A 24461-nucleotide genomic window follows, 5' to 3' on the forward strand; every position below is an offset into this window, starting at 1 on the left:
AAGAGCAAACAGCCTAAATGTGCACTGTTCAAAGAAAGGTCAAGGGTCGCCGATAAATATTGTGCTAATAAGGTTATGTGACTGTAATCCAATTTGCTGTTCTCCCTCATGTGACCACATTAGGCTTAACTTAGCTTTTAAACACATCTCTGCACCTGAGTCCCCTTTAACAGACAGGGAGACAATACGCTTGTTGTAAACTAAGACTACCAAATTTCAGGCTCTGGTATTGTCTCATCACGCAGAGGCTGTTTTATAGCCTGAGAAGGCAAGATGAGAAGATATCAGATAAGAGTGGGTTTCTCGAAACAACAAAAGAGCCTCTCAACACAAAGGTGGCCAATGTCAACATCATCAGCAGCATCTTGTTTTAACAAGTAGTCAGGGGTATCAGTGTTAGACATCTGAGTTTATCTGAGATAATACGGCTCCAGAGGGCAAAACAAAGACAAATCATACACCCTGATTCAGGGGTGAACGACACTGCCTTTGTGATACTGTATAATTTGTACACATGGGAGCTATTTGCAAAAGGAAAAGGGGAAATGATTCATGAGATCCCAAATCGGATGTTAAGTTTGTTATTAATATATCACGTCTACTACACAGTATCATCAAACATATCATTTAGGTCTGATGAGAATGGCAGCGAGCAAGAGTCGTACGTCTAGTCAAGGGCGCAATATTGTTGAGTGTTGGGAAACATAACTGTGGTAAATGAGTACAGTTTTAAGTACATGTCTCGCGGGCTATTTTGGACTTCACTTACAATCTTTCCATACCTCAAACAAGAAGGTTTATACGCGGGGAGACACACATAAGCACTTAAATGTCTTACCACTTGTGGTAAACTCCTCCCAGCTGCCAGCAAGTCATATTTAGTCTTTAGCAGCAGAAAGCGATGACTTAATTTGTTGTCAGCAGTAAACCGATATTGATCTCCTGTGCTGTATTTTTTCAGAATAATTCCTCCTTGATCAGAGCCCAGTCTCCTTGCGGCTCAGCTAACGGATCAACCAAAAAGGAGAAGCCGGCTATCCTGGACTTGTACATCCCCCCTCCTCCTCCAATGCCATACACCCCACGGTGAGCTGTCCCGTTATATCTGCCAAGCTTTTTATTTCCTGAAGTTTAGCTTCATTCAACAAGTTCTAAAAGGATAATAATGAGTGTGTCCCCGACTCGTGACCGCCTAACCTCCCTCCCCTCCCCTCCTACTGCACATTCTGTTCTGCATGTCTTCAGCCCACTCTGCTCCCACCAGTCCCACCACAATCCTTATGCAACGACTTTTTCATCTTCCACCTCCAGGAAGTTGACAGAACGTGGTCACATTCACTCATAAAATGCTAGAGACTGAATTTTAATACAAAGTTTGTAGCTTTGTCCTATTTATTTCATTGGAATTAGAGTTACACAACATTGTTTTCTTACTAATCATACTAATGTACTGTAAACTGTAGTGGGATGTTGTGTTGTAATAAATAAATGAGCATCTGTTTCTCCACGCAGTGAGGGGAGGACAGACTCCTTCTGCAGCATTAGTAAAAGACCAAAGGGCTCTGAGTCACCCAACTCCTATCTGGACCAGGAGAGCAGAAGACGCTGCACCATCGCAGATTATGACAAGCTTAGCGTGGGCTGTCCCATCGAGGCCAACGTGATACAGCCCAGAATGAGGGAGCACAAGTCCTCGCGTGGTCAGTACTTTATCATTCATCTTGTAAACATTCCACCCACGGTTATAGAAAAAGTATGATCCTAAAACAATGCAACTGATAAATATTAAACTCTTGCCTCTAGGGAAGCCGCGGCCCCTCTCCATGCCAGTGGACACCTGTGTTGGAATTGTTGATCCATATGCTAAGCCCTGGACACAGGGAAGGAAAGGTATGTACACACATGCTTTCACTTCCAGGTTAAACCCCTGTTATTCCAAGATTCATGTTTGAAACTCAGCTGAAGGATTACGTCTGTATGTTTTGACAGGCATACTCATGGTTCATACAAATTTTGAGCACACTGCACTGTGCATCAGCTGTCTCACAAGTGACATTTGAGCACATGAATGTTGTCGAGAGTGAATATTAGAGGAACAATATTAGGGTAGAATCAAGATTATTACGTAACCCCCAATAAAGGTAAATTTGCAACTATTCAAAGACTTAAAAAGATCTATATTTTAGTAGTCGGTCTTAAGGACCTCCTTGACTATCACTTGCATCAATTATATGATCTCACGAAAGATATTTTTTAAAATATGCTTTAATTATTAAAGCATACATTATTTATGGCTAGCTTTTTCCCATTTTTCAGTCTTTATGATAAGCTAACTGTCTGCTTTCTCCAGCCCCATACTGAATGGACTAGGGCTGCAACTAACAAGTATTTTCAATGTCGATTAATCTGCCCATTATTTTCTTAATTGATCTATCAGTTTTATTTATAAAATATCAGAAAATAGTGAAATATGCCCTGTGTAGTTTCCCAGAGCCCAAGGTGACGTCTTCAAATGTTACATCTGACCAACAAAATCCATAGCTTATTGACGTTTAAGTAAAGAAAAGCATCAAATTCTCACATTTAAGAAGTATGAAACCAGCAAAAAAAATGACTTCAATGATTATTCAGGTATCAAAATAGTTGCCAGTTGAGTTCTGTGGATTCACCAACGGATTGATCAACTAATTGTTGCAGCTCTAGAATGGACAGGCATGCTTGATTCTGAATTATTATTCAAATTGAAGGCATGAGGTGCTAGAAGCACTTATTGACTGCTGGTTGTTGTTGTTTACTGATAGGACAAGTCTCAAAAGCTCTGAGATCAACAAATTTACAACTTTTCCTAATATCATGTCATTTTTTGTATGTCAATTTTATTTATTGATACTCAGTGCCTCCCTTTTAAAGCGGGATTAATACTTCTGCGTCAAACCAATGCCATACCTATGGCGTAGGCTCTGCATCGACGTAGAACCTATGCCTACTCTATGAGTAGAGGAAATCTTCGCCAGTGGCTAGGCTAATTTATACAATGTAAAATGCCATAGGCTTGTGCTAATAACATTAGCATGTTGTATTTGTTTCGAAAGCGTGTTTAGTATAAGTCAGTTGTTTTGTTTGTGAATCTTGTGAGCTGTAATGGAACCGAAATTTGTAATATTGCCTTTGTTACATGTTGCTGTTGTCCCTGGTTTCATGAGTAGAGGAAATGTCTGCTAGCTGTTAGGCTAATTTATACTGTGTAAAATGCCATAGGCTTGTGCTAATGACATTAGCATGTTGTATTTGTGGGGAAAATGTGTCCAGATTAAAGACAAGTGTTTGTCTGTGAATCATGCGCGTTATGATGAAGCTGATTTGTGTACTTGTGTTTACAGCACTTCACAGAAACCCTGCTGCTGACTATTGTTTTGGAGGTGTAAATGCAGAGTGACACAGATACACCTCCGCACAAGTAAAAATGCTCACAACGGCATAGGCCACTTGTGTAGGCTACATCACAGGGTCTGCATATAAGTATAAATCCACCTTAATGCTGTTGATAAGCTGACGTCTCTTTGTCTCTCTGCCTCAGGTGAAGACCTCCTGTACAGATACCTTAGCAATGAGAGGATCCCCACCATCGCAGAGGAGGTGCCCTCAGTGTCTCCGCCCTACAGGCCTGCAGGGGAACGTCACCTCGTCAGAGTGGACCACATCAGGGGCAGCCGCTACTACTCCAACTCAGACCTCCACAACAGCGCTACCATCCCCTACCAGGAGGACATGAAAAAGGCCCCCGTAGGCCCCGTCTCCAAGCGCGCAACGGCAGAACGCTCACTACTGGTCAGTTGGATCACGCGGCTTAAGCTATTGACTCACTGATGATGCGCTTCCTGTCCGGGGCTTCCTGTTCCTGTCTTTTGTCCTTCCTCAGTGCCTTTGATTTTTAACGTCCAGCTGTGTTTTTTTAGCAGCTTTGGGCTTTCTCACACTCCTCTCTCCCCCCCAGCCTCCATATTTCCCTGGTGTTACTACTACTACTACCAACTACTACTCCTCAACCCAACTTGCTTTTGTAGTACTCACTACATTACATCATCACCCCTTTAACACTGCCCACAACCCTCCTCGTCTCTGACTACAAGTCCCATCTCTGCCTCAAGAAGACACAGTTTGTTCAGGTTTAGGACACTTTGGCCTTCGTGTGCCGTCTCTGGACTCTTCTGTACATATTAAGCTATGTCATGTTTCAGTTGAAATGCTCTCTGGTACCGTTATTTAATAATTCAGAAAAACTTGCCTGATATCACTTCAGCTATTTGCTTATTTTGATTTCAATTGCATAAATAAGTTATAAAAACACAGCATATTTTGTCAGTGAAACTGTGCTTTTACTCTACATATTACTTCTTTTCTCTCTCAGATGACACTTTTGTGATCCGTTAGTTACATCACCCTCTACCAAAGGTTGCCTCTTGTAAGCTATGCATAAACTCCGGAGAGATTTTTACAGTCACTTTAGTTGACAATGCTGCATTGGTTGGTAAAAAGGATGTTTATATCTTGTCACTAGCAAATATTTGTGCTGGTTTTACAGCTATGCACTCTATTTCAGTAAAGGTTTGTATCCTGTGTTTCAGTTTACTCTGTAATTATCCACCTAAAGGGCCTATACATGCAGCTGGTTGACAGTAATACGTGTTTTTTTTACGCCGGTGTTTAGAACAAATCTTTTAGGACACACTGGTCGAATGGCCTTCTATTAGCTCACAGATCACAAGAGACAGAATGACAGTATTATTTAAGAAAACACAGGGAAGAAGTGTCTGTTGTTGCTTTATCTGCCTTTTGTAAGTTTTGAATAGCGTTTTATTAAAAATTGCAGTTTATGTCAGTGATCTTTTGTATTGTCTTTATTTTACTACTGGTGTCGAATTACTGTTAAGCATGTGGGATTTTATTTTATTCTGAGCTATGCTGTTCTAGTATCAGTTTACAGACCTAAAATGATATATGTTATCTTAGCGATCTGTCAGTAAAAGGCATTTTCAGTCATTATTACCTTACACTGAATACAGAACCAAACTATTGAGCCCGCTGGCTTTCTAACCTGCTTTGACCTTTGCGGTGAACCCCTCTCCTGCTTTGTAAGCATGCGGGGAAACAAGATAGCTAATGTCAAGCTACCTTTTTTCTGTGTCTCAGATGGTGATGGTTATGCAACAACTTCCCTCTTTGATGAACTTTAAATTCCAGCTGGGCGGCCATATGGTCAAAGCAGGTTTTTTTCCATCAGGGGATCTTATTCCTGCACATATGTTGCCTTTTAAACATTTAAAAGCCAGGTTAGGATTACTCTGCCTGACAGCTTTCCACCATTTTCATTGATTTGAAGAAGTGTCTGCCCGGGGGAGGATCAGCATCTCTCATCCTGGAACTGAAGATCTGACTGCTGTTGAGAGCGACACACCGCTCTCACCTCTTTCACCCTCTTTCCCCCTCTTTGCCTGTGTTTTTCTCTGAGCATGAATCTGCCGATGGAGACCTGATGGGCCCCTTTGCTTATCTCTCCTCCACTTTGTCTTCCTCATGTCTCGCTCTGCCCAAGCTTGCCAAGCTATAGTCGCCTGCGGTACTCACTAATTTGCACTTTCTGAAAACCTGTGGTCTGCCTAAATACTACCTGCACTCTGTTTAACCCACTGCTAAGTTTGCTAACCACTAACATGTTATGCCTGCACATCACAAATGGTCACATGGGAATGATGGGCTGGATTATTGGTAGATTATGCATGTGGAATATTTTTTTGTTGTTGTTAATTGATCATAAATCACAGACAGAGACATGAATGCAGTGAATGTTTAGTCCTCTATTTCTATTTTTTGTTCTTATCCTGGGGAGAACTTCAAGTTTGCCATGACAGAATTAGCAACAAAAAAAAAGTTTGTGAGCAAGATTTAAGGCCACATGCTACTAAATATGTTCATAATTTAGCTCCCTGCAACACAAGATGCTGCAGTTTTACAGTTAATACATAAGTATTGCCACATAAAGTCAAATGTTGGATGTTTACTACAAGGAAAAAATTAAAATCATATCCTAAAATGAGCCCACATGTCATTTAGATAAATTTATGTTAGCATATCTCAATCCAACTGAAGCATTCAGAGCAGCTACACCAGAGCACTCCATCTCCAACATGCGTTAACACATGAATCTTTATGTATCGCAGATACCCGACTGGCACTCTAGCAGTGACTTCCTCAACCGGTGAGTTCCTCCCTCTCTCCCACACACACACACACACACACACACACACACACACACACACACACACACACACACACACACACACACATATACACACACAGCGTTGTCTATAGGTCAAATGGGAAACATAAGACCAGGGTGGGTCCGATTTTCCTACGGGGAGTGACAGTGAGCAGGCTGTGGAATCTTTTTAAAACAAGCCACGGGATTCAGGGTCAGTGGGTGGGCTGTTTTTATGATCAGGGAAAATACACCATGGACAACCAGGCTGAGACTCATACAGGGTACACAGAGAGATGGAGATAAACAGATGGTGACAGCTGTAGGGTAAAAAACCATACAGTTACTATCCAAGTGTGATGGTATATCAGTTGTTTAATGGTAAGGTATTAAGTTATCTTAGCTGATTCGTGCCTGTAGCTTTAGGAACTGCAACAACAGGGTTAGAAGTGATCTCCACCTACACAAAGTATCACTGCCCTGCTTTAGTCTAAGAATTAAAGATAAAAAAACAATAATTCCTAATAGATTCTCAAATATGTCTGAAAACTGGTTGTGATCAGTGCTTAAAGTATTAAAATGGAGTAATCTCAGCTTAATCAAACCTCTACAGATAAATCATGGTGTGTTTGTTGCAGCAGTGCCAACCTTCTCACTCCCTCTGAATGCTAAATAAAATTAGAGCCTATTATTAAATTATATTCCTGTGTTTTTTTTAAGACATTGTTATCTCTCACACCAATGTGTCCGTCCCTCGCCATCCACCCCCAAGACACCTTCACACACTGCAGCATCTTTAGAAATGTCACTGTCATGACAAATCCTGATTCTTCTACACTCCCAACTATAAATAACCACATTCCACTGCGAAAGTATGACGACACCCAAGGATTGCTGTTCCTCCGTCTCCTCATCCGTGGCCCCCTGTATCTCCTCTGGTCTTGGATGTAGGGCCCGAGGAGGTGTGACTCCCCACATTAACGCCGTGATCGATGACTAAATGCCTTGCACAATACCCCCCACCCTCCCCGGCAGTTCTATTCTAAGAGCCGCACACAAACGCGTGGCATCCGGTTTGCTGCACGCTCAATCAAAACACATTACTCACATTTAGGGTATATGGAGAGATGCTATTGTAAATCTTGCAGATACACAGTTGACTCATCATCAGTGGAGGTTTATAAATGTGTGACAATGATGCAGGCAATGGGATTTGATTGACGGTGGATTTAATCAAGCGTCATATTAATTTTGGCTTGTTAATCCGTAAAAAAAAAAAAAAAAGTTTTCCCTCATGACAAAGCATAAAATGTGACAGTGCATCAATTTTATTTCAACATCATTTGTCAAAACCATCAATTTGGTTATCTACAATAAATGCTGTGTGGGTGGGAAAGCAGAGTGTGTCAACACAAGTATTTAAAGTTGCAACACCTGCAAAAAAAATCATCAGTATTTCTTTTAGCAAACTAGTAATTTAAAGGAGGTGACAAAGATGTGAAAATTTATGGATGACAGGAGGAGGAGAGCACCGAAAATGTTCGCAATCGAAAGGCAGGAAAAATGAGCCTGAGACAATTCCATACCCTGAAATTACAGGGTGAGGCCCGGCTGAGGTAAATCCAGTATTTTGAGCATTGGGAACAAGTTTCGTGTCTACCCATGCTGCTGTGGCTGGTTGCCAGACGCATTATCAGAACCACTGGCAAACCAGCTAAATGGCAACCCTTAAACAGTCTCCATGGGATCTGTTGTGCACAGGCCATATCAAAGTGAGCTGGGGTTGAACGTAGATGAAGATCATGGCTGGGAAGCAATGAGTATGATTTAGAGATTTTCAAGAGACACTTGTCTGATCTAAAGTATCTCAATGAAGCTCTTTCAATCTATTTCAAATCATTAAGTGTTGACTTGCATTGTCTCTTTGTTCTCACAGGTATAATCAACCACAAATACGATCCTGGTCCTTCTCTCAAGCTGTAAGTATACTGTGATGGGTCAGTCGTAAACGCTATCAGTCCCATTGACCAAAGAATGAAGTGGTCATACAGTTTGTGTGAGCTGTGCCTACATTTGTGCAACTGATTGAGTTAGTGCACCGTGCAGTGTGAGGAATGCCACTGGCCCTGGCAGGAGGAGGTGAAACTGAGAGCCTCAATTACAGCCTCATTACATTTCACACACAGATGTGACAACAAACACGCTTTGTCTTGCGCTTGCTATCAAACGCAAACCACCAGAGCAGTATACGGCAACGCAACGCGCAGATCATGTGATAGGTCTGGACTGAGGATGAGGCCTCTGTCAGGCTGAATCCACACCATGACACTTCCTTTTTAGTCATGTGGCTGAAGGGATGGCAATGTCGGTCAGTCCACCACTTTGGTCCAGACCAAAATGTCTGACCAACTATTGGATGGATTGTACGGACATTAATTTTGCCCTCAGTATAAATTGTTACACTTTGGTGAATCCTTAAAGGGACAGTTCACCCTCAAATCAAAAATACTTATTTTCCCTCCTTCCAGTGGTACTATTTATCAGCCTAGATTGCTTTGGTTTGAGCTGCTAAGTGTTGGAGATATCAGCCGTAGAGATGTCTGCCTTCTCTCAAATATAATGGAACTAGTTGGCACTCAACTTGAGGTGCTCAAAGTGCCAAAAAAATACATTTTACTCAATGGCATTGTCTCTTTCCAGAAATAATGACTCAGTTACTCAAGATAATCCATAGACCTTGTTGTAAGCAGTTTCATGTAGGAACTGTTTTCTGTCAACTGAACTACACGCACCAACTGAATCACTGTGCATCTACTGCTAGCTCACGTAGCACCACTGAGCTGGCTAACGCTACAACTCAGCCAAGGAAGACGCCATTAATGTTTATACCTTGCGCTGTCACAAGCACAAGCCTCTTGCCCATGATTAAATGCACGCTTTCTTCTGCACTGTGATAGAGTTGGCAGGTGTAATTCAGTAGAAAGAAAACAGTTCCTACATGAAACTGCTCACAATAAGGTCTGTGGATTATCTTGAGTAACTGGGACATGATTTTGGAAATGTTGTAGCAGTTGAGTTTTTCTCTACGGCTGATATCTCCAACACTCGGCAACTCACACCAACACAATCTACAGCGATAAATAGCACTATAGGTAAGAGTAGAAATATGTACTTTTGATTTTGGGGTGAACTGTCCCTTTAATGTTTCATCTTGCAGACCAAACATTTTCATTTCTGACCACGTAGCTACAAAACTAACAATAATCCCAGCTTTGCTTTGTGTTTAGTGCTAATTAGCAAATGTTAGCATGCTTACACAAGTAACCAAGATGGTGAACATGTTAAACATTAAACATGCTAAACATCAGCATGTTAGCTCAAAGCAGTGCCTCACAGAGCAGCTAGCATGGCTGCTGACTCCTTGACTTGTCCTCATTCTCACTGCACGTGCTGCAAGTGAAAACTGTTCCAACATTTACTGGCTGTGGCAGATGCGGAAATGAAATGAACAAACTAAAGATCCCCGTGCTGTCGTTGCACACACACAGATGCCATATACCATGGTACCATAAGTTACTGTCAATCCCTTAGTGGCACATACGACTCCACAGGGGGCTGATGGATTGGGCGCAAAGTCAGTAGTGGCATGTGAACAAATCACATTTGTACAGATTTATGGTGAAACGGTGACTTGTTGTAGCACCAAACAAGAAAACCTTGACCCCTCTGTCAGCGTGTATAGGATAGAGGGGGGGATACGGGGATGAATGGAGAACTTTACTGCTTTTGTTGGTTTGGATTATCTGTGAATACACCTGAATGGATACTTCTGATGCATAGAAGATAGGTAATGTATTTCAAATCCATTAACTGTCATTCAATACTGCATTTGGAACTAGAATGACTCAGTGAGTACATTGAGCAAGAAAACTCTAAAGTGGTGACCAGTACCAGGGCAACTGGGCAGTTACAAGTAGGGGACATGGAGCGTCGTCAAACTGAGCAAGCTTGAATTTGATATAATTTCCAGCCCTGCGCCCTTCCCCCATTACACTGTGTGAGATTCCCCTGCTGAATAATAGCCACTCTGTTTAACCCCCTCTCTCATTTCTCTCCGTCTCACACACACACTCACACACACAGTTTCTGGGGGCGGGGGGCATTAGCTAAGTGCCGTGACAATTCTCAGCATGGATCGTGATGGGAGATTCACTGCTACAATAGTGTGACCAATTTGCATTCCCATGAATCCTTCAGGCCTTTGACACAAGTCGCAGGCAAAATTACCTCACTTCCACCCAAACACATCTTCAGCGAAATGCCCCTTTAAATCACCCTAAAGTGGCGTGCTGAGACTTTTTCCCTCATCACAGAATTGGGAAGAGTGTGAATTGTGTTGAAATCTTTTATTTAGTTCAACACATTTAATTGAAATGTCAGAGGGGAAGCTTTTGAGGGGTTTAGGGGTAACACAAGGGAGTTACTTGATATGGATGTGAAAGATAGGGTGACAAATGAGAGGGGAGGCAAAGAGGAAGCTACAGTGTGAGAATGTGAGAGATTTAAATGGGAGGGAGGGGGGGTCTCCTCATAGTCACTTCATTCCACTCGCTGCATTACAATAGCGAGTGGAGAGAGAGAAGAGGCCCCTGTCTATTTAAGCAGAAATGAAATGGAGACTATAATAACGCAGGACTCAAGAATGTGTCTGCTGGTTTACCGCCATCCCAGCACAGGCCAGCGGAGAAGCAGAACATCCAAGCTTTGCACAGATACAGCTCGGGCAGTGATGTTATGGCTACAAACCCACTGAAGGGTGTTGATAGCCAGGCCGCAGCCTCCCCGGGTCACAAGTGGACTCTGTAATATGAAACACTTATTTTTCTCCCTATTTCTGGAGGAAAACATTGTGTATTGTGAATGTGAACACAATAATAAGAAAATATGTTCTGTAGCACACATATAGCTGGGTCCCATCCTCCAGTGGCATCCAGTGGTGATGTGCTTATTTTTTGACCTAGCACAAAGTTAGTGGTGTCTTGTGAAACTAAAGTTTGCTGACAAAGGGGGGTAAATAATGCTCCAAATTAAGGCAACATTTTGGCAAAGGTACAAATGGCATGTCCATTTTCAAAGGGGTCCCTTGAACTCCCACCTCAAGGTATCTGAATCAAAATAGGATCTATGGGTACATGAGTGTTCCATAAACATAATAGGGCTTGTTTCCAGTAAATGTTTTGTTCCTTACAATCAATTTGTACCTTCAAATTAAAGCTGTATTTGTCTTTTCAAGGAAAAGGGCAACCAGCCTATTTGAAGAACAATGAATCGCCTAACACAGTGGTTCCCAAAGGGTTTAGCCGCGGGGTCCACATTTCACCTTAGTGATTAGTTCAAGGTCCAGACAGCTTAATATACTTGCGTTTGGCCATGTTGTCGAGCTAGTTCACTGTCTCTGTTAAGTAGCTGTCTGTTATTCACGTACTCTACAGCAGGAAACAGCTCTTTAAAATAAAAGCTCTGTGCCAGAAATTCATCATACTTCAAAATAAAGAGTGTTTTTTTTTTTACAAACTTGACACGTTCTTGAGTTACTTGCGGTCCATTCAGAATCAGATAATTGGTGCCATTACCTGTAAAATAAGAAACCAAAGTATGTCAGTATGCGATTCCTTCACTCTCCATATTGACATAGTTTTTAACTAGCCTATACACTTAAACAGGATGATGGGGTGGGGTCCTTGAAAAGCGTGGAATGAAAAGTTTGGTTTTAATAATCACCATAACTAAATTAAAATACGGTAGGCTGAATAAATCAGTTGAAAAACTAAACCTTGTATGAAATAATACTGGAAGCTCTCTGAGGCCCTTCTATCACTTTAAAGGTGTAAAATGGTTTAATCTGACCCTACACCAGGGTTAATCTTTAAACGCAGCTAGAACGGAGTGAGTAGCACTTTTTAGATAGGAATTGTGCAAATTCACAGGAAAGCCCAATCAGTCTTCTTTCAGCATTAGCAGTATAAAATGGGGGGGCGTGAGCAAGTAACAAAACATGTAGCTCAACGTGTAACGTAAACAGTGACATGGGGGGGAAGCCGCGGCTAGTCAGTCCTTCGGCCCGTTCTTCACCGTCCCCGTCATGTGACGGTTAATGGCCTCTTTGTTTGCGAGGACAAGGAGGGCGCACAATTACTTGTCTCCCCAGTTGCTCATTTTTACAGTGTCTGTCAGGTTTGTGTTTCCCTCTTGCTACAAGCTGCTCGCTAATTCCTACTATCAGCTGTTTCCTGTTTATTCACCACCAGTGGCTTGCACGTGCGGCGTCATCAACAGCTCCTCCCACAAGTCTTCAACAGCCCCTCCCGTTGTGGAAGGCCGCCTCGGTCTGTTTAAACTAAAAGGGTTACGCTAATATGACTACCCTATGAGGCGGAAAATTGGGCACCTCGGATCAACTCGCCAGTCCGGCTCTGTGTGTCTAAACACTCGCAGCTTGCCAGCAAAACAGCCCAACATTCGCCAAAAATCTGGCAGTGTAAAAGGGGCTAGTGACTGCTTATGCTGCTGTCAGGTCTTTACCCAAGAAAGTGAAGTCAGGATAACAAAAAAAGAAAGAATAGGGAACAAAAACAAACTGGCTTTTTAAAAGAGAATTTCAAGAGGTGCATGGAGAAACATGGACAAAGAAAGGGAGGGCAGGGGGCCCACAGAGACTGCTTTTACATAGGGCCCAGAATTTGGTGCTGCACCCCTGGTGATATTCAATTCAATTTTATTTGCAAAGCCCAGTATCACAAATCACAATTTGTTTCAGAGGGCTTTACAGCATAAGACATCCCTCTGTCCTTGGACCCTTACAGCGAATAAGAAAAAACTCCCCCAAAAAACCTTTAACAGGGAAAAAAATCAAGAGGTGGATCCCTCTTCCAGGACAGACAGACGTGAAATAGATGTCCTGTGTATAGAACAGACCAACATAAGAAATTTACAGTAATCCATATGACAAAATGATACACATGATTAGTGAACCTAAACTTGAGTTGGTGCACTCATTGGAGTTACTCTGTGAATGGCACATTCATGTATTGTGGTGATACAGGCCTATTTTTTGCAAGTAATAATTACCCAAATAAGTTTTTCGCATTGTAGACCCCAGTCCTGTATAAACTGTATTTATGTCACTTAATGTCCCTTAAACACAAACATCTTTTTGTCCCCTGAATGTTCAGTTTCTGGCATTGTTCTGGTGGCGCTCAATGCTGCTACAAAACGGTAATTTAGCGACACTTAGTGGCCATGAGTGGGAACTGCAAGGACTTCCTGAGATAAACTAATCATTTCACTTCAGTGTGAAACAATAACGATGCTACAACAGCTCAACAGGTTCTGTGGTTGTGTAAAATGTCCTCAAATGTGTGTCGAGTCAGTTTCAGTTTGGGTGTCACCCTGTTTGAGGCGAGGAAAGGGGGAGACACCCATTGAGGTCGTGAACTCACCTGAAACAAGCTGTGCTTTGAGAAATGCTCGCCAAAGTTTGGTCAGACTTTGAGCGGAGATTTCGGGTCAGTCTACAGTCGCTGAGATTATGGTGGCAGGTACAGTGACATTATATATTTTGTTAAACACGTCCGAAACCGATTCATTTGTCCACAGGCGATGTTTTTAGCATGCTAGGCCCACAGAGCTAAACACAAGACACCACCGGGCTAACGCTACCAACCAGACTCCAAGGTCATTTTTAAGGATTTAAGCATTAAAGAAACTCCCATTAACTCCGGCAAATTGCTTTTAAATGTAGGCGACAGTCGTTTAAATTGCCCTGAATCTTTAAATTACATGTTATTTAAATATTTCAGAAATACTTCTAAGTCATTTAAGTTATTTAACGTTTGAGAAAAGAAAGAAAAGAAAGTTTTAGGTTGAAAAATTATGTTTTAACTTCAGCTTTCATATTTTAAAACACACTTTTTACACTTATTTTATGTTTGTGAAATTCATTTTTGAATTTGCACGTCTTTATTTGCTTTTTGTGTAGATGGTAGATTCTAATACCCATTGTTCATCTTTATTTAGTTGGTAGCAACCAATTTGGCCCAAAATTCACAATCAAAAATGCGTTGCTTTGATTCTACCTCCTTCTGAAGAGCTCTATGTTCATTGTTTTTTTTTTTTTTTGATGATAAAGAAAATAGGTGCAGATAGTCTGTGGTTGGCAAATAGCTGCCAACTAAACTGAAAGAAGCTATAAATTATATGTGTGTGTATGTTTTGTTGCAGTCCAGTCAAAGATTGCATGTACATCTGCGGAAACATTTGTTCAGTGTGGATCTCAAATCTAAAATTACACTTGACCTTTCACATCTGCAAAAAAATCCAACAGGAACTTAACACACACCAGAAACACACACACTCCTCTCAGTCAGGCTTGTGCTGTGGTTCATGTGGTGATCATCATCGAGCTCCCACAGGCAGTTAACTCAAACACCCGGAAAACGAGATGTGATGCATCTGTGTTGTGCAACACAGAGACACACTCACTCACACTCACACACACACACACACACACACACACACACACACATATATACTGATACACAGAGGTTTAGTTTAGATAAGAGCTGTTACCAGTGGTTTGCTGCTGTTGTGTGAGCTTAAAGAGTGATAGGAGATACTGATACGATCCTGTGTTTGGACTTGATGTGAATCTGTGAAGTTTTAAAGCACCAGGTATGAGTCTTCCTCGCTTCTTTTATTGTTCTCACCGGGGACGTTTGTAGATTGAGTTTGTGGTGAGTGATTGGGTGCGACCAACTGCAGCAGGACTGGAACTCAGGACCCTGTAACCAGAGCGTCACCTGTGCTTTTACATTTCCTGACCTCAAAGCTGGTTTTTCATGTAGTGCTCAATCTGACATAGTATCATGTCAAGGTTGTGTGATAAATAGACTCTTGGAGAGAGTAATGGGGGGTTGAGATTTTTAATTACTATGGAATCGTACCCAGATTTTTGCTGTGTTGTATCATGGGAAGCTTTTCAGCGGTGGCAAGTTGTTAAACGTTTGGTGTTGTGTGTCTGTGATTTTCCCTCTGTCTCTCTCAGGCAGCTTTGTAACTTCACAAATAAGGAACTTGAGTTTGCAGAGGAAGTTAGTCCATAATCGCAACTAAGATTTCTCAATATCTCTCATGTCACTGTTTAGGTTGATAAATTGCAACAGAGTTCTTCTTTCTGGGCTCGGCATTGATAAAAGGCAATTTTTTGAGGTGTGATCCTACAAAGAAGACTTTTAATGGTGAATACTCTTAAGTAGTGTAGGTGGGGATGTGTCACAGACTAAACTGCTGACAGTGACCATTGTGACACCTAGGCTGTGAGTCAGTGCCTCTCATGAGAATTAACTTTTTTAAAGTTTTCAACCATTTTCTGATGCTGCTTCCCATTTCCATTGAAGGATTAATGTTGCTTCTCACTTTCAATGCATTGTAACACTGTCATTTTTTTTTCACTCTGAAAAACAGGAGAAAAAATTGAGAAACTGTCTGTGCTGTTTCCCCCATGACGTCACTTCCTCTTGTCACGTTAGAGCAAAGAATTGCTTGTTTTCTGCCCATTTATCGGCAGCGTAGCATTATTGCCAACCTGTGCGCCTGTAGGTAAAGTGTAACTTTTGGTTTCTTTCAACAGGCTGCGTTCCCCATATCTGTGCCCCCCTCCATGGCCGCCGACGACTACAACCCTGTAAGTGTTTCTTCCCTTTTTTTGTGTGTCTGGCCTTGTTGTCGCAAATAATGAAATAGAAACCCTGCTCTCCATTTAATGGTCAAACTACTTCTGCTTCTCCTATTTTATGATGACAGAGTGAAATAGTTATAGCAGCACAGGCTGGCTAGTCTTTAGTTTGGTTTCTCTCAGTACCATAAGTTTAATTTTAGCGGGAGCAGAGCTGGTTACAAGAAAAGGAGACCAAAGAGCAAAGAAAGACAAAGCACAAGGCAGAATGTCAAGATGAGGATGTTAGAGAGGAGGGGGGTGTGTGTGTTAATGTGTGTGTGTGTGTGTGTGTGTGTGTGGAGAGATAGAGAGAACAGCAGAGAGAAAATGCATGTGACACTTGCAGTGAGAAACAGGATGTTCCAGACAGCCTCCTCTCCTCAGCTGTGGGGTCTGAGACTGTTGATGTGTTGCTCTCGTCTCCCGCCTCTGACTCTCTGACCTAACGTTTGCTTCCTCCGCTCTCCTCCCTAAAGGTCTCCCTCCGTCACAAATCCAAGAGGAAGACTCGAGGAGGTAAGCTGCTACCCTTGAGCTCTCATCACTTTGTCTCTGTGTGTGCCCTCAACTGTAATTTGGACCTTCAGTGGGCGTGTGCGAAGTGGCAGGGCAATTGGTGTGTGCAGAGGGCTTTAGACAATGCTCAGTTAGTTTCACTTCAGGTCCTCCCTGTTTTAGCTCTCTGTGCCAGCGTCTTGGATTCCTCTGAGAAGCTGATGAGACTTTTATCTTATCATTATCTCTAGCTGATTCATAACTCGAACAGGTAGGCTGATTGTGGCATAGCACTTTTGAGTTCTGTATGCTGAGCGGGTTTGGTCAGTGTTATTTTTAGAATTGATTTGGTCATTGATCAAACACAGTGACCTATTTCAGCTCAAATGGAAATGTTTTAGCGGTTAGGATTTCAGACTCTGCAGCTTGCTTCGTCTAATGCTATATCTGCGCTTAACTGTGGCTTTGCTTCTCTGTGGACAAAGGCGAGTTGGTCTCAGTGCGTTCACGTGCATGTGTTTTCTGTTCACAGGCAATGGTACAATGAGCAGGAGAAGGATCTCGGTCAAAGAGCTGGGTCAGCCGGACCATCAGGGCTGGCTGTACAGGAAGAAGGAGAGTAAAGGCTTCCTGGGTATCAAATGGAAGAAGTACTGGTTTGTGCTGAAGAAGACGGCTCTCTATTGGTACTCCAACCAGCTGGTGAGTGAAACAGACTTTCATCGAAGGACCTGTTTATGACGTAGGCATGTTCAGCTGCTGTCACAGCTCATGTAGTTCCTCAAACCCTGAGCTACGCAGATTACTCAATATAAATACCAATAAAGTTAGGTTTCTGTTTCTCTGTCATTGCTCACTTGTGCAGATCTCAAGTACTCTGTCTCTCTCAAATACAGACTTGCTTGTTATACTATATTGATTGTGTTATTCAGCTGGTTTTCCATCACATGCTCTGATATATTCTGTCTCCCTCTCTCTTTTAAAGAATTATCCTTGGGGTATCTATATATCTGTTAATGTCAACAATACTTTAGGACTGTCTGTGGTTAAAAAAAACTGATCGCAAAAATATACTTGTTTTACTAGTTTTCGCAAACTTTACTCAAACAGGAGTAAATAGTGCATTTACAGCAGATTATCTTCAGCAGCAGATATACATTTGGTGCTTATTACAGCAGCAGGAAAGTGTTTGTGATATTGACTCAAGCTATAGTACAGGGTTCATGTTCATTGTGATGAATGAACGACGTAACAGTGTGCGTCATCACTTCCGCCAGGGAGGTTATATTTTTACTGGCCCAATATTCATGAAAGTAGGTGGAAGGGGGTAGCGTAGGCCAAGGTAGAACCCATTTAATTTTGGAGCAGATCGGAATCACAGGGTGGATACACAAATGGGCCCACTTGTTCAAATAGTTTAATCTGGTTCACAATGGTCCAGATTTGGAAATCTCACGATTTGCTGTCCAGGATCAGCTAATCCATCTTGCTTTTGTGCTGGATTTTCAAAGGAACATTGGGTCGGATCGCCCTGATTCAGACACAGACTTTTCAGGGTTGCCAAATCTAGATAGCCAGCACTCTAAATGGGACTACATATCAAAATGTAGGCAGCCTGCCACCAAGCATGCTCCTATCTGATTGCCGAAATCCAGTCAGATTACTTCTAAACAACTGGACCCTGGGGCAACCTGTATATGTAGTTGCTTAGACTTCATATATAAAGCAGTCATTATGGAGCATTCAGGGACAGTGGTTTCATGGGAGAACCGGTACAATAGTATAGACACTTTTTTCTCAAACTATGGAAACGTAAATACACACATATCATACAGCTAATTATACTCTAACTCACATCCAAATATCTGCAGTTAACTCCTCCAGAGAGACTTTACGAGAACAAGCCATAATATTGGACGCAGTTTAGAGGAACATAATAAAGGCACAGCTGAGATAGTGAGGCCTCAGCTAGGCACAATCATATTTTGACAGTATCCTAATAGTTTTTCAAATACATCCAGACATACAGCATGGTTTGGATATCTGACTGTTAAGTTGAAATCCAAACTTGCTCGTCTGGTTCAGAAAGCCGTGAAGGTCATGGGGAAGAGGGAACACCAATCCCTCTAGACACTGTATGAGCAGACAAGCACAGAGAATACTGTCTGACTCTTGCCACATTCTCCTAGCCGAGTACGAGCTTTGACCTTCGGGCAGAAGATGCAGGTTGCCCAAATTTAAACTGAACCGTTTTAAATAGTGCCAGCCTCAAATAAGATTTTAGATAATGTTGCTTGATGCTAAGGGGTTGTGTTGTGGTTTGCTTTTGGTGCTCTGTTGTGTGCTGGTGTTATGTGCAATACATGAGTGGCTATGTGCAATATTGTTATGTGTAGTATGTGTTTTGGAAGGCAGCAATTCTTGTACAGCTTGAGTCCAAGACAAATATCCCCACGGGGACAATAAAGTATATTGTATCGTATAGCATCGTATCGTATCGTATCGTATCGCATCGTAGCGTATCGTATACAGTATATAGTGGTTGCACTTGCAGATTTGCATATTATACAAGACTGGATTGTTTCCCTTGGCGGAGGTCTGCACTCTTGAGTGAAACCATGTTTACACCATGTTTAAATGTCAATAACTTGAAACACTTTTGCTCACCAGTGCTGGGCAGTAACTCTTTGATGCAGTTTACAATGACATGCATTCAAACTGATTAAGTATAGTGAAATATTGACAGTGATTTTTTTTTTATTTATTAAATATTGGGAAGGGTGATGTCTGTATTAGACAAAAAAAATTCTATTCAAAGTACTGAAAGAATAAAAGAAAATGTGGTTTTAAAAAATGCAATTAACAATATCTTTCATTACGTTTAAAATGAAAAACAGAACTCAGTTTGCTATGGTGCATTTTATTAACATATGTATGAAGAAATGCAGTGACTAATATATGTAACTTTTAGCAAAAAAGAAAAAAACCTGCAGCCCCAAATCAGATCCAATGTCAGGAAAGCAGTTTTTGCTATATTTATTTTAGCAAACCAGAGCAAAAAACAAAAAATCCCTGACTCTTAACACAGCATTAGTCTTTTTTAACACTTGTTGAGTCACAGACGCAGCGTGAAGCATCGGAGGCTGCAGATGAGTCATACTTTTCTCTGCCACAGCTGTCTCCCTGCCAGTCTGTCACTGCAGGAACCGCCGGGCAGTCTCACTGTGTTTCCTGAATGTGACGTTGTTCCTAATAACCCGACAGACTCTGATACAGGCATTCTTAAATGACGTGCTTGATTTACTGGCACTATGACCTCAATCAGATCTACTGTATGTCACCATCACATGGTGAGGACAAATAGAAGAAGTAGCCTGCTGCAATTTTATGTTAGGTGTCATTGTGAAGGAAGTGGTTTTACATCATCCGTTGGTTTTAACACATACCTTTTTTTTGTCTGTTTGTGTGTTGCAGGCAGAAAAGGCTGAAGGCTACATTGACCTCACCAACTTCATGATTGACAGAGCCATAGAGTGCAAGAAGAAACAGTAAGTGCACAGTTCAGTTTTCAGTTCATCTCAATCAGATAGCAATGATAAGCTGCCCACAAGTGGTTTGAATTCAAAAGGAACTATGTAATCTACTTTTTTGGGACCTGAATGACACAGAAATAGCTCCCACACACAGTGATAGGAAATATATAGTCAAGGTATGAAAATGATCAGTGAAGTAGAATAAAGTTTAACCCACAGTTTACATAATTTCCAATAGAAGCTTATTATCACTTTTGCTCAACTGCTCTTTGTTTACTCTTCCTCATGCAGTGCGTTCAAAGCTTGCCACCCACAGGTCATGATGTTCTATTTTGCTGCTGAGAGCCACGAGGAGATGAACTTGTAAGTCATATAAAAATACAATATTGTATGTATTTCTCTAAGGGTGTTTCTTTCAAATGTGTTTTGTCAAATGTTATTGAGTTGAATATTCTTTTCTTCCCCAGATGGTTGAATAAACTTGGGCTAGCCTCCATTCAATATGAGCCAACAGAACGAAGCACTGCAGTCGGTGAGCATCCATGGAAATCAGAAATGTATTTCTGTGACCTGTTACTGTTCTTGAATGAAAACCTTGTAACTTTTTAAAGTGGTTTCAAGACAAATTTATTGTCAAGTCAGAAAAGCATACACAAAGAAAGATAAGTGGCTGTGGTAGGAGGTAGAGTGGGTTGATGGGTCAATCCTATCTACCTCCATTTACCATCCATTCACCATTTGTTTCTGCGCACCATGAACTTTGTGATATTATTTAGTAATCACATTTATGGTTGTGACATGTGTTAAACAACTTTAGGTTTCTCTCTTTCTAAATTTAATTGGTTAATGGCTGAAGACATAGGACAACTGGAAGGTCTTTGAACATCCAGACATCAGGGGCTGGTTGCACAAAACACCTTAAGTTTTTTCCTTAAGTATGACACTTAAGGCTGACATGAAATACCTCAGCAGAAACTGACTGGAAAGATCCTATTGCATAAAACCGCAGAGCAATCATTAATTGTAAAGGGACTGGAGGAGCACAGCCTTGGATAGTTGAGTGATCCAACTCCAGATGACATTTATAAATTGACTTTCGGTCAAATTTATAGCACAAAATCCATCAGATTCTCCTGGTTGCGGAGCACTCTTCTTGGGAAGCCTTATTTTTTCCCAGTTATCTCCATAAACTCAGCCATGTTGCAGTTAAGATGGAGTCAGAGGTACTTTGGTTTTGTCCTTACTTTGGTTACAAAGGTCCAAAGGTTTAACAGACTTTAAGCAATCCTTAAGTACAAGACCAAGATAATATGAAAAACATAAATCGTTACATAAACATTTTAAGGAAACCTTAAGGATATTTTGTGCAAACAATTTTATCTCAAGGAAACTGTCACTCAGACTTAAAGTGAAATCTTAACTTAAGGTGCTTTGTGCAACTGGCCCCAGGGCATTCAGACAAATACAGTACAGTACAGCTGTTGACATTGAACTGAGAGGTTGAGTTGGTCAATTCTGAGCCCCACAAGACTAAAATCACCCACATCTTCCAGTTCCATCATAATTATTACTCCTTATTAGTTTCATTAAACTAAACTTAACTCACTGAACACTTGGATTCAGGTCCTTTGTGTCAAGAAATGAATTGTGACTTTGTGTGTGTCTCCCATGCAGAGTGTTATAGTGAAGCCAGTGACCATGAAGAAGCTGAAAGCACAGAGATCCCCCCGCCACCATACTCTGAACAAACCCTGCGGGACTCCGTGGATGCATCCGGTCCACCTGGAAGCACGCATCAGGTCAGTCATGCCTCCTCTACAAATAGTCATAACTATACAGTAGGGGCCATTCACCAAACAAAACAGTTGTTGATTTATTGTGGATTATTGCATCTAACCGTTGTGTATTTGTGTTTCAGGGTACCCTTCCTCCCCCCTACTCCTCAGCAGTCCCCAGCGAAGCCAACGGTTCACTCTCGTCCCCCGTCAGCACGATGACATCACAGAGCTCCTCCTCGTCGCTCGCCAAGCAGCGGCAGTCCTGGCTGGACCTGGTCTCGCAGGCATCCCCTCCTGCTGGGGAGACGGCAGTGGTGTGCTCAGTTCAAGTACACTCGCATCAACCTCCGCACGAGGAGACGGAAGAAGAGGATGACTCCCAGGTGTTGGAGAGCTCGTCTCATCAGGACCCGTCAGAAACAGAGTCCAATGAGGAAAGCCCTGCTGCGGAGGGGGAGGCACAGAGGGTGGTTTCAGGTGCTGGAAGTGAAGGTGAGACTTTAGTTTACTCATTTATTGGTTTGCACGTTAATATATTTTTTGGCACATTTTCAGTCTGTTTCATATTCTGTAATATGTTTCGCACACTGTCTCCTTTGTCTGTGGTCTGTTTTGTCAGGCAGCATTGATGTATTGTTTATCTGATACCAAAGCGTTTTGCTGTCTGTGACCTGGGGAACGTTTCATCCCTGCAGGACATGCTGTTATGCAATGTAATCTTTGTGATATGAATGCTGTTGATGCAATATAACTTGGTATTTTGTTACAGGGGAATGTGGGAACAGCTCAGATGAGATGGAGAAGCTGTATATTCATCTAAAAGAGGCCAGCCTCTCGCCAATAGGGGATCGGAAACCATCCACGAAAAGGGAATTCAGGGCCTCCTTCGTAAAACGCTGTAAAAACCAGACTGTCAATGATCGACTGCACCTTATCAGGACTCTCAACAGCACATTAAAGGTACATATTCTGTTCCATAGTTGTTCCAGAGTTTTTCTACTTTATATCACAGTACAGCTAGTGTCTGAATAACAAGTGTATATATGTTCTTTAGAATGTGGAGAACTTTGTGCAATTATTTAATTTTTACCACTTTCTTTGCTCTTTTTTTCTGGTACAGTCAAAGGAGGCAGACCTACAGGCAATAGAGCAGGTGTTGTCGGACCCAGGGTTGACCTCAGACAAGTTCAGAGAGTGGAAGGAGGCCAATGCACCTTTGGTGCAGGAGATCTGTGCCAAACAGGACCAGCAGGTGGCATCAGAGGCCACAAAAGCTGCAGCATCAGTCATTGCTGCTCCTGTGGTGGAAACCAGTTTATAAAGACTCCTGATGACTGGTTTTACTGTGTCTGGACTCGGAGGATTTCACACCCACATACCTTGGACACACACAGACTACTGTTCCATATCATCAGACTTTAAGTGCTGTTCAACAAGTAACTGGATCAATGAAGAAGAGCGTTTTTAGTTCCTAAATGGAGATGATGCAGGCATTATATGAGTAGCAGGTCACATAAAATGTGAAATGTGTCTTAGTATTATTTTTACTGTTTAATTTGTAAGATTAGTAAATTTTGCAGATTGTTTTTATGTTGTAATTCTGTAAACCTATGCATAAACTGTTTTAATATTTGGAACAATGGAGTACGTTGTAATAATGGATCCATTGTTCTCTGCATGGAAACACTTGTTTTTACGGTATGTTTTATCGACTTTGATTTCGTCAGTAGTGAATACTTTTTAACTGTTGTTGTTCAGTCGATTATTGGTGCCATGCACCATCACTGCCTGTTACACACGTGTTTTCCAGCAACTATTTTGAATTACTGGTCCGTGTTGTTCGCCTTAGAAATTGTCAAACTTAGCGTCAAGACTTTATAAACTGAACACCAGGGCCTGCACTAACAGAATAAAAGTTGGTCATGATAATTTCAGATTTAAATTTTTAAGAGTCAGTGTGAAATCATTGTTACCAGAGTAATTTAAAGCCAAGAAATAAAAAAAATCACTTCTTTTTCAGTTGAAACTGTAATGTAATTATGTAATATACTTCATGAAAACAAACTTTTCTAAGATGAAGAATTCCAACCTTAATGCAAACATGCTATGGAGTTTTTTTTTTTTTTTACCAGAAATAGTGACAATAACAGACATCTTAATTTATATTTTAGTGCAAATGTGATAAAGACTATCACTAACCAATACCAATGGTCTTTACAGTCTATTGGACTTAAGACAGGATGTAGCAGTATTAGTCTGCATTTAAACCTAGGATGCATGGTTGGTAGGAAGTCATTCAGATACAGACATCGGGCATTATGTGACTGAGCAGAGCCACAGGTTTAGAAAAAGGCCAGCAGACTATTAACCTGCTGGTAGGGGCCCAACCAAGGATCAGGCACAAAGACATTTTTTTTTCTGAGTTATGTTTCGTCTGATGTGCATATTAAATAATAGCTCAGTGTAAATAGTTGTAAATGAAAGTGTGATGTCAATTCTCTTGTAGATTCTGGTATGAAAGTCAGTGTGCTTGTTTGTTTACAGGGAAATAAAGTGTTAATACAAGACTGAACATTTTCCACTTTATTCATGTGGTCAATGTCACCACAGATGGTTGCTTGTTT

At 41.5% G+C, this 24461-nt stretch overlaps 2 protein-coding genes across 5 annotated transcripts in view; both read left to right on the forward strand.

The window, feature by feature from the left end:
- Nucleotides 1–4883, forward strand: part of cnksr3 (cnksr family member 3) — a 36746-nt gene extending 31863 nt beyond the window's left edge. Inside the window, exons 10-13 of the mRNA XM_033643162.2 lie at nucleotides 962–1086; nucleotides 1513–1700; nucleotides 1804–1890; nucleotides 3578–4883. Of these exons, the coding sequence (XP_033499053.1) occupies nucleotides 962–1086; nucleotides 1513–1700; nucleotides 1804–1890; nucleotides 3578–3867 (690 nt within the window). The 3' untranslated portion in view covers nucleotides 3868–4883. The remainder of the gene's footprint in view (nucleotides 1–961; nucleotides 1087–1512; nucleotides 1701–1803; nucleotides 1891–3577) is intronic.
- Nucleotides 4884–13700: 8817 nt separating this feature from the next.
- ipcef1 (interaction protein for cytohesin exchange factors 1) lies at nucleotides 13701–24409 on the forward strand. 4 transcript variants are annotated; one of them, XM_033643163.2, is made up of 11 exons: nucleotides 13701–13854; nucleotides 15945–15998; nucleotides 16508–16547; nucleotides 17059–17228; nucleotides 20001–20074; nucleotides 20351–20422; nucleotides 20527–20591; nucleotides 21734–21858; nucleotides 21978–22329; nucleotides 22607–22797; nucleotides 22958–24409. In XM_033643163.2, exons 1-11 carry the CDS (start codon nucleotides 13780–13782, stop codon nucleotides 23156–23158), a joined length of 1419 nt encoding a protein of 472 aa, XP_033499054.1. In that variant the 5' UTR covers nucleotides 13701–13779; the 3' UTR covers nucleotides 23159–24409. The 4 variants fall into 4 exon arrangements, with proteins under 4 accessions (XP_033499054.1, XP_033499055.1, XP_078031118.1 ...); XM_033643164.2 differs by lacking the exon at nucleotides 13701–13854 and adding an exon at nucleotides 14823–14986; XM_078174992.1 differs by lacking the exon at nucleotides 13701–13854 and adding an exon at nucleotides 15535–15552.
- Nucleotides 24410–24461: the final 52 nt, after the last annotated feature.

The sequence above is a fragment of the Epinephelus lanceolatus genome, chromosome 15 (genome assembly GCF_041903045.1).
Source record: "Epinephelus lanceolatus isolate andai-2023 chromosome 15, ASM4190304v1, whole genome shotgun sequence".
NCBI classification, from domain to species: Eukaryota; Metazoa; Chordata; class Actinopteri; order Perciformes; family Serranidae; genus Epinephelus; species Epinephelus lanceolatus.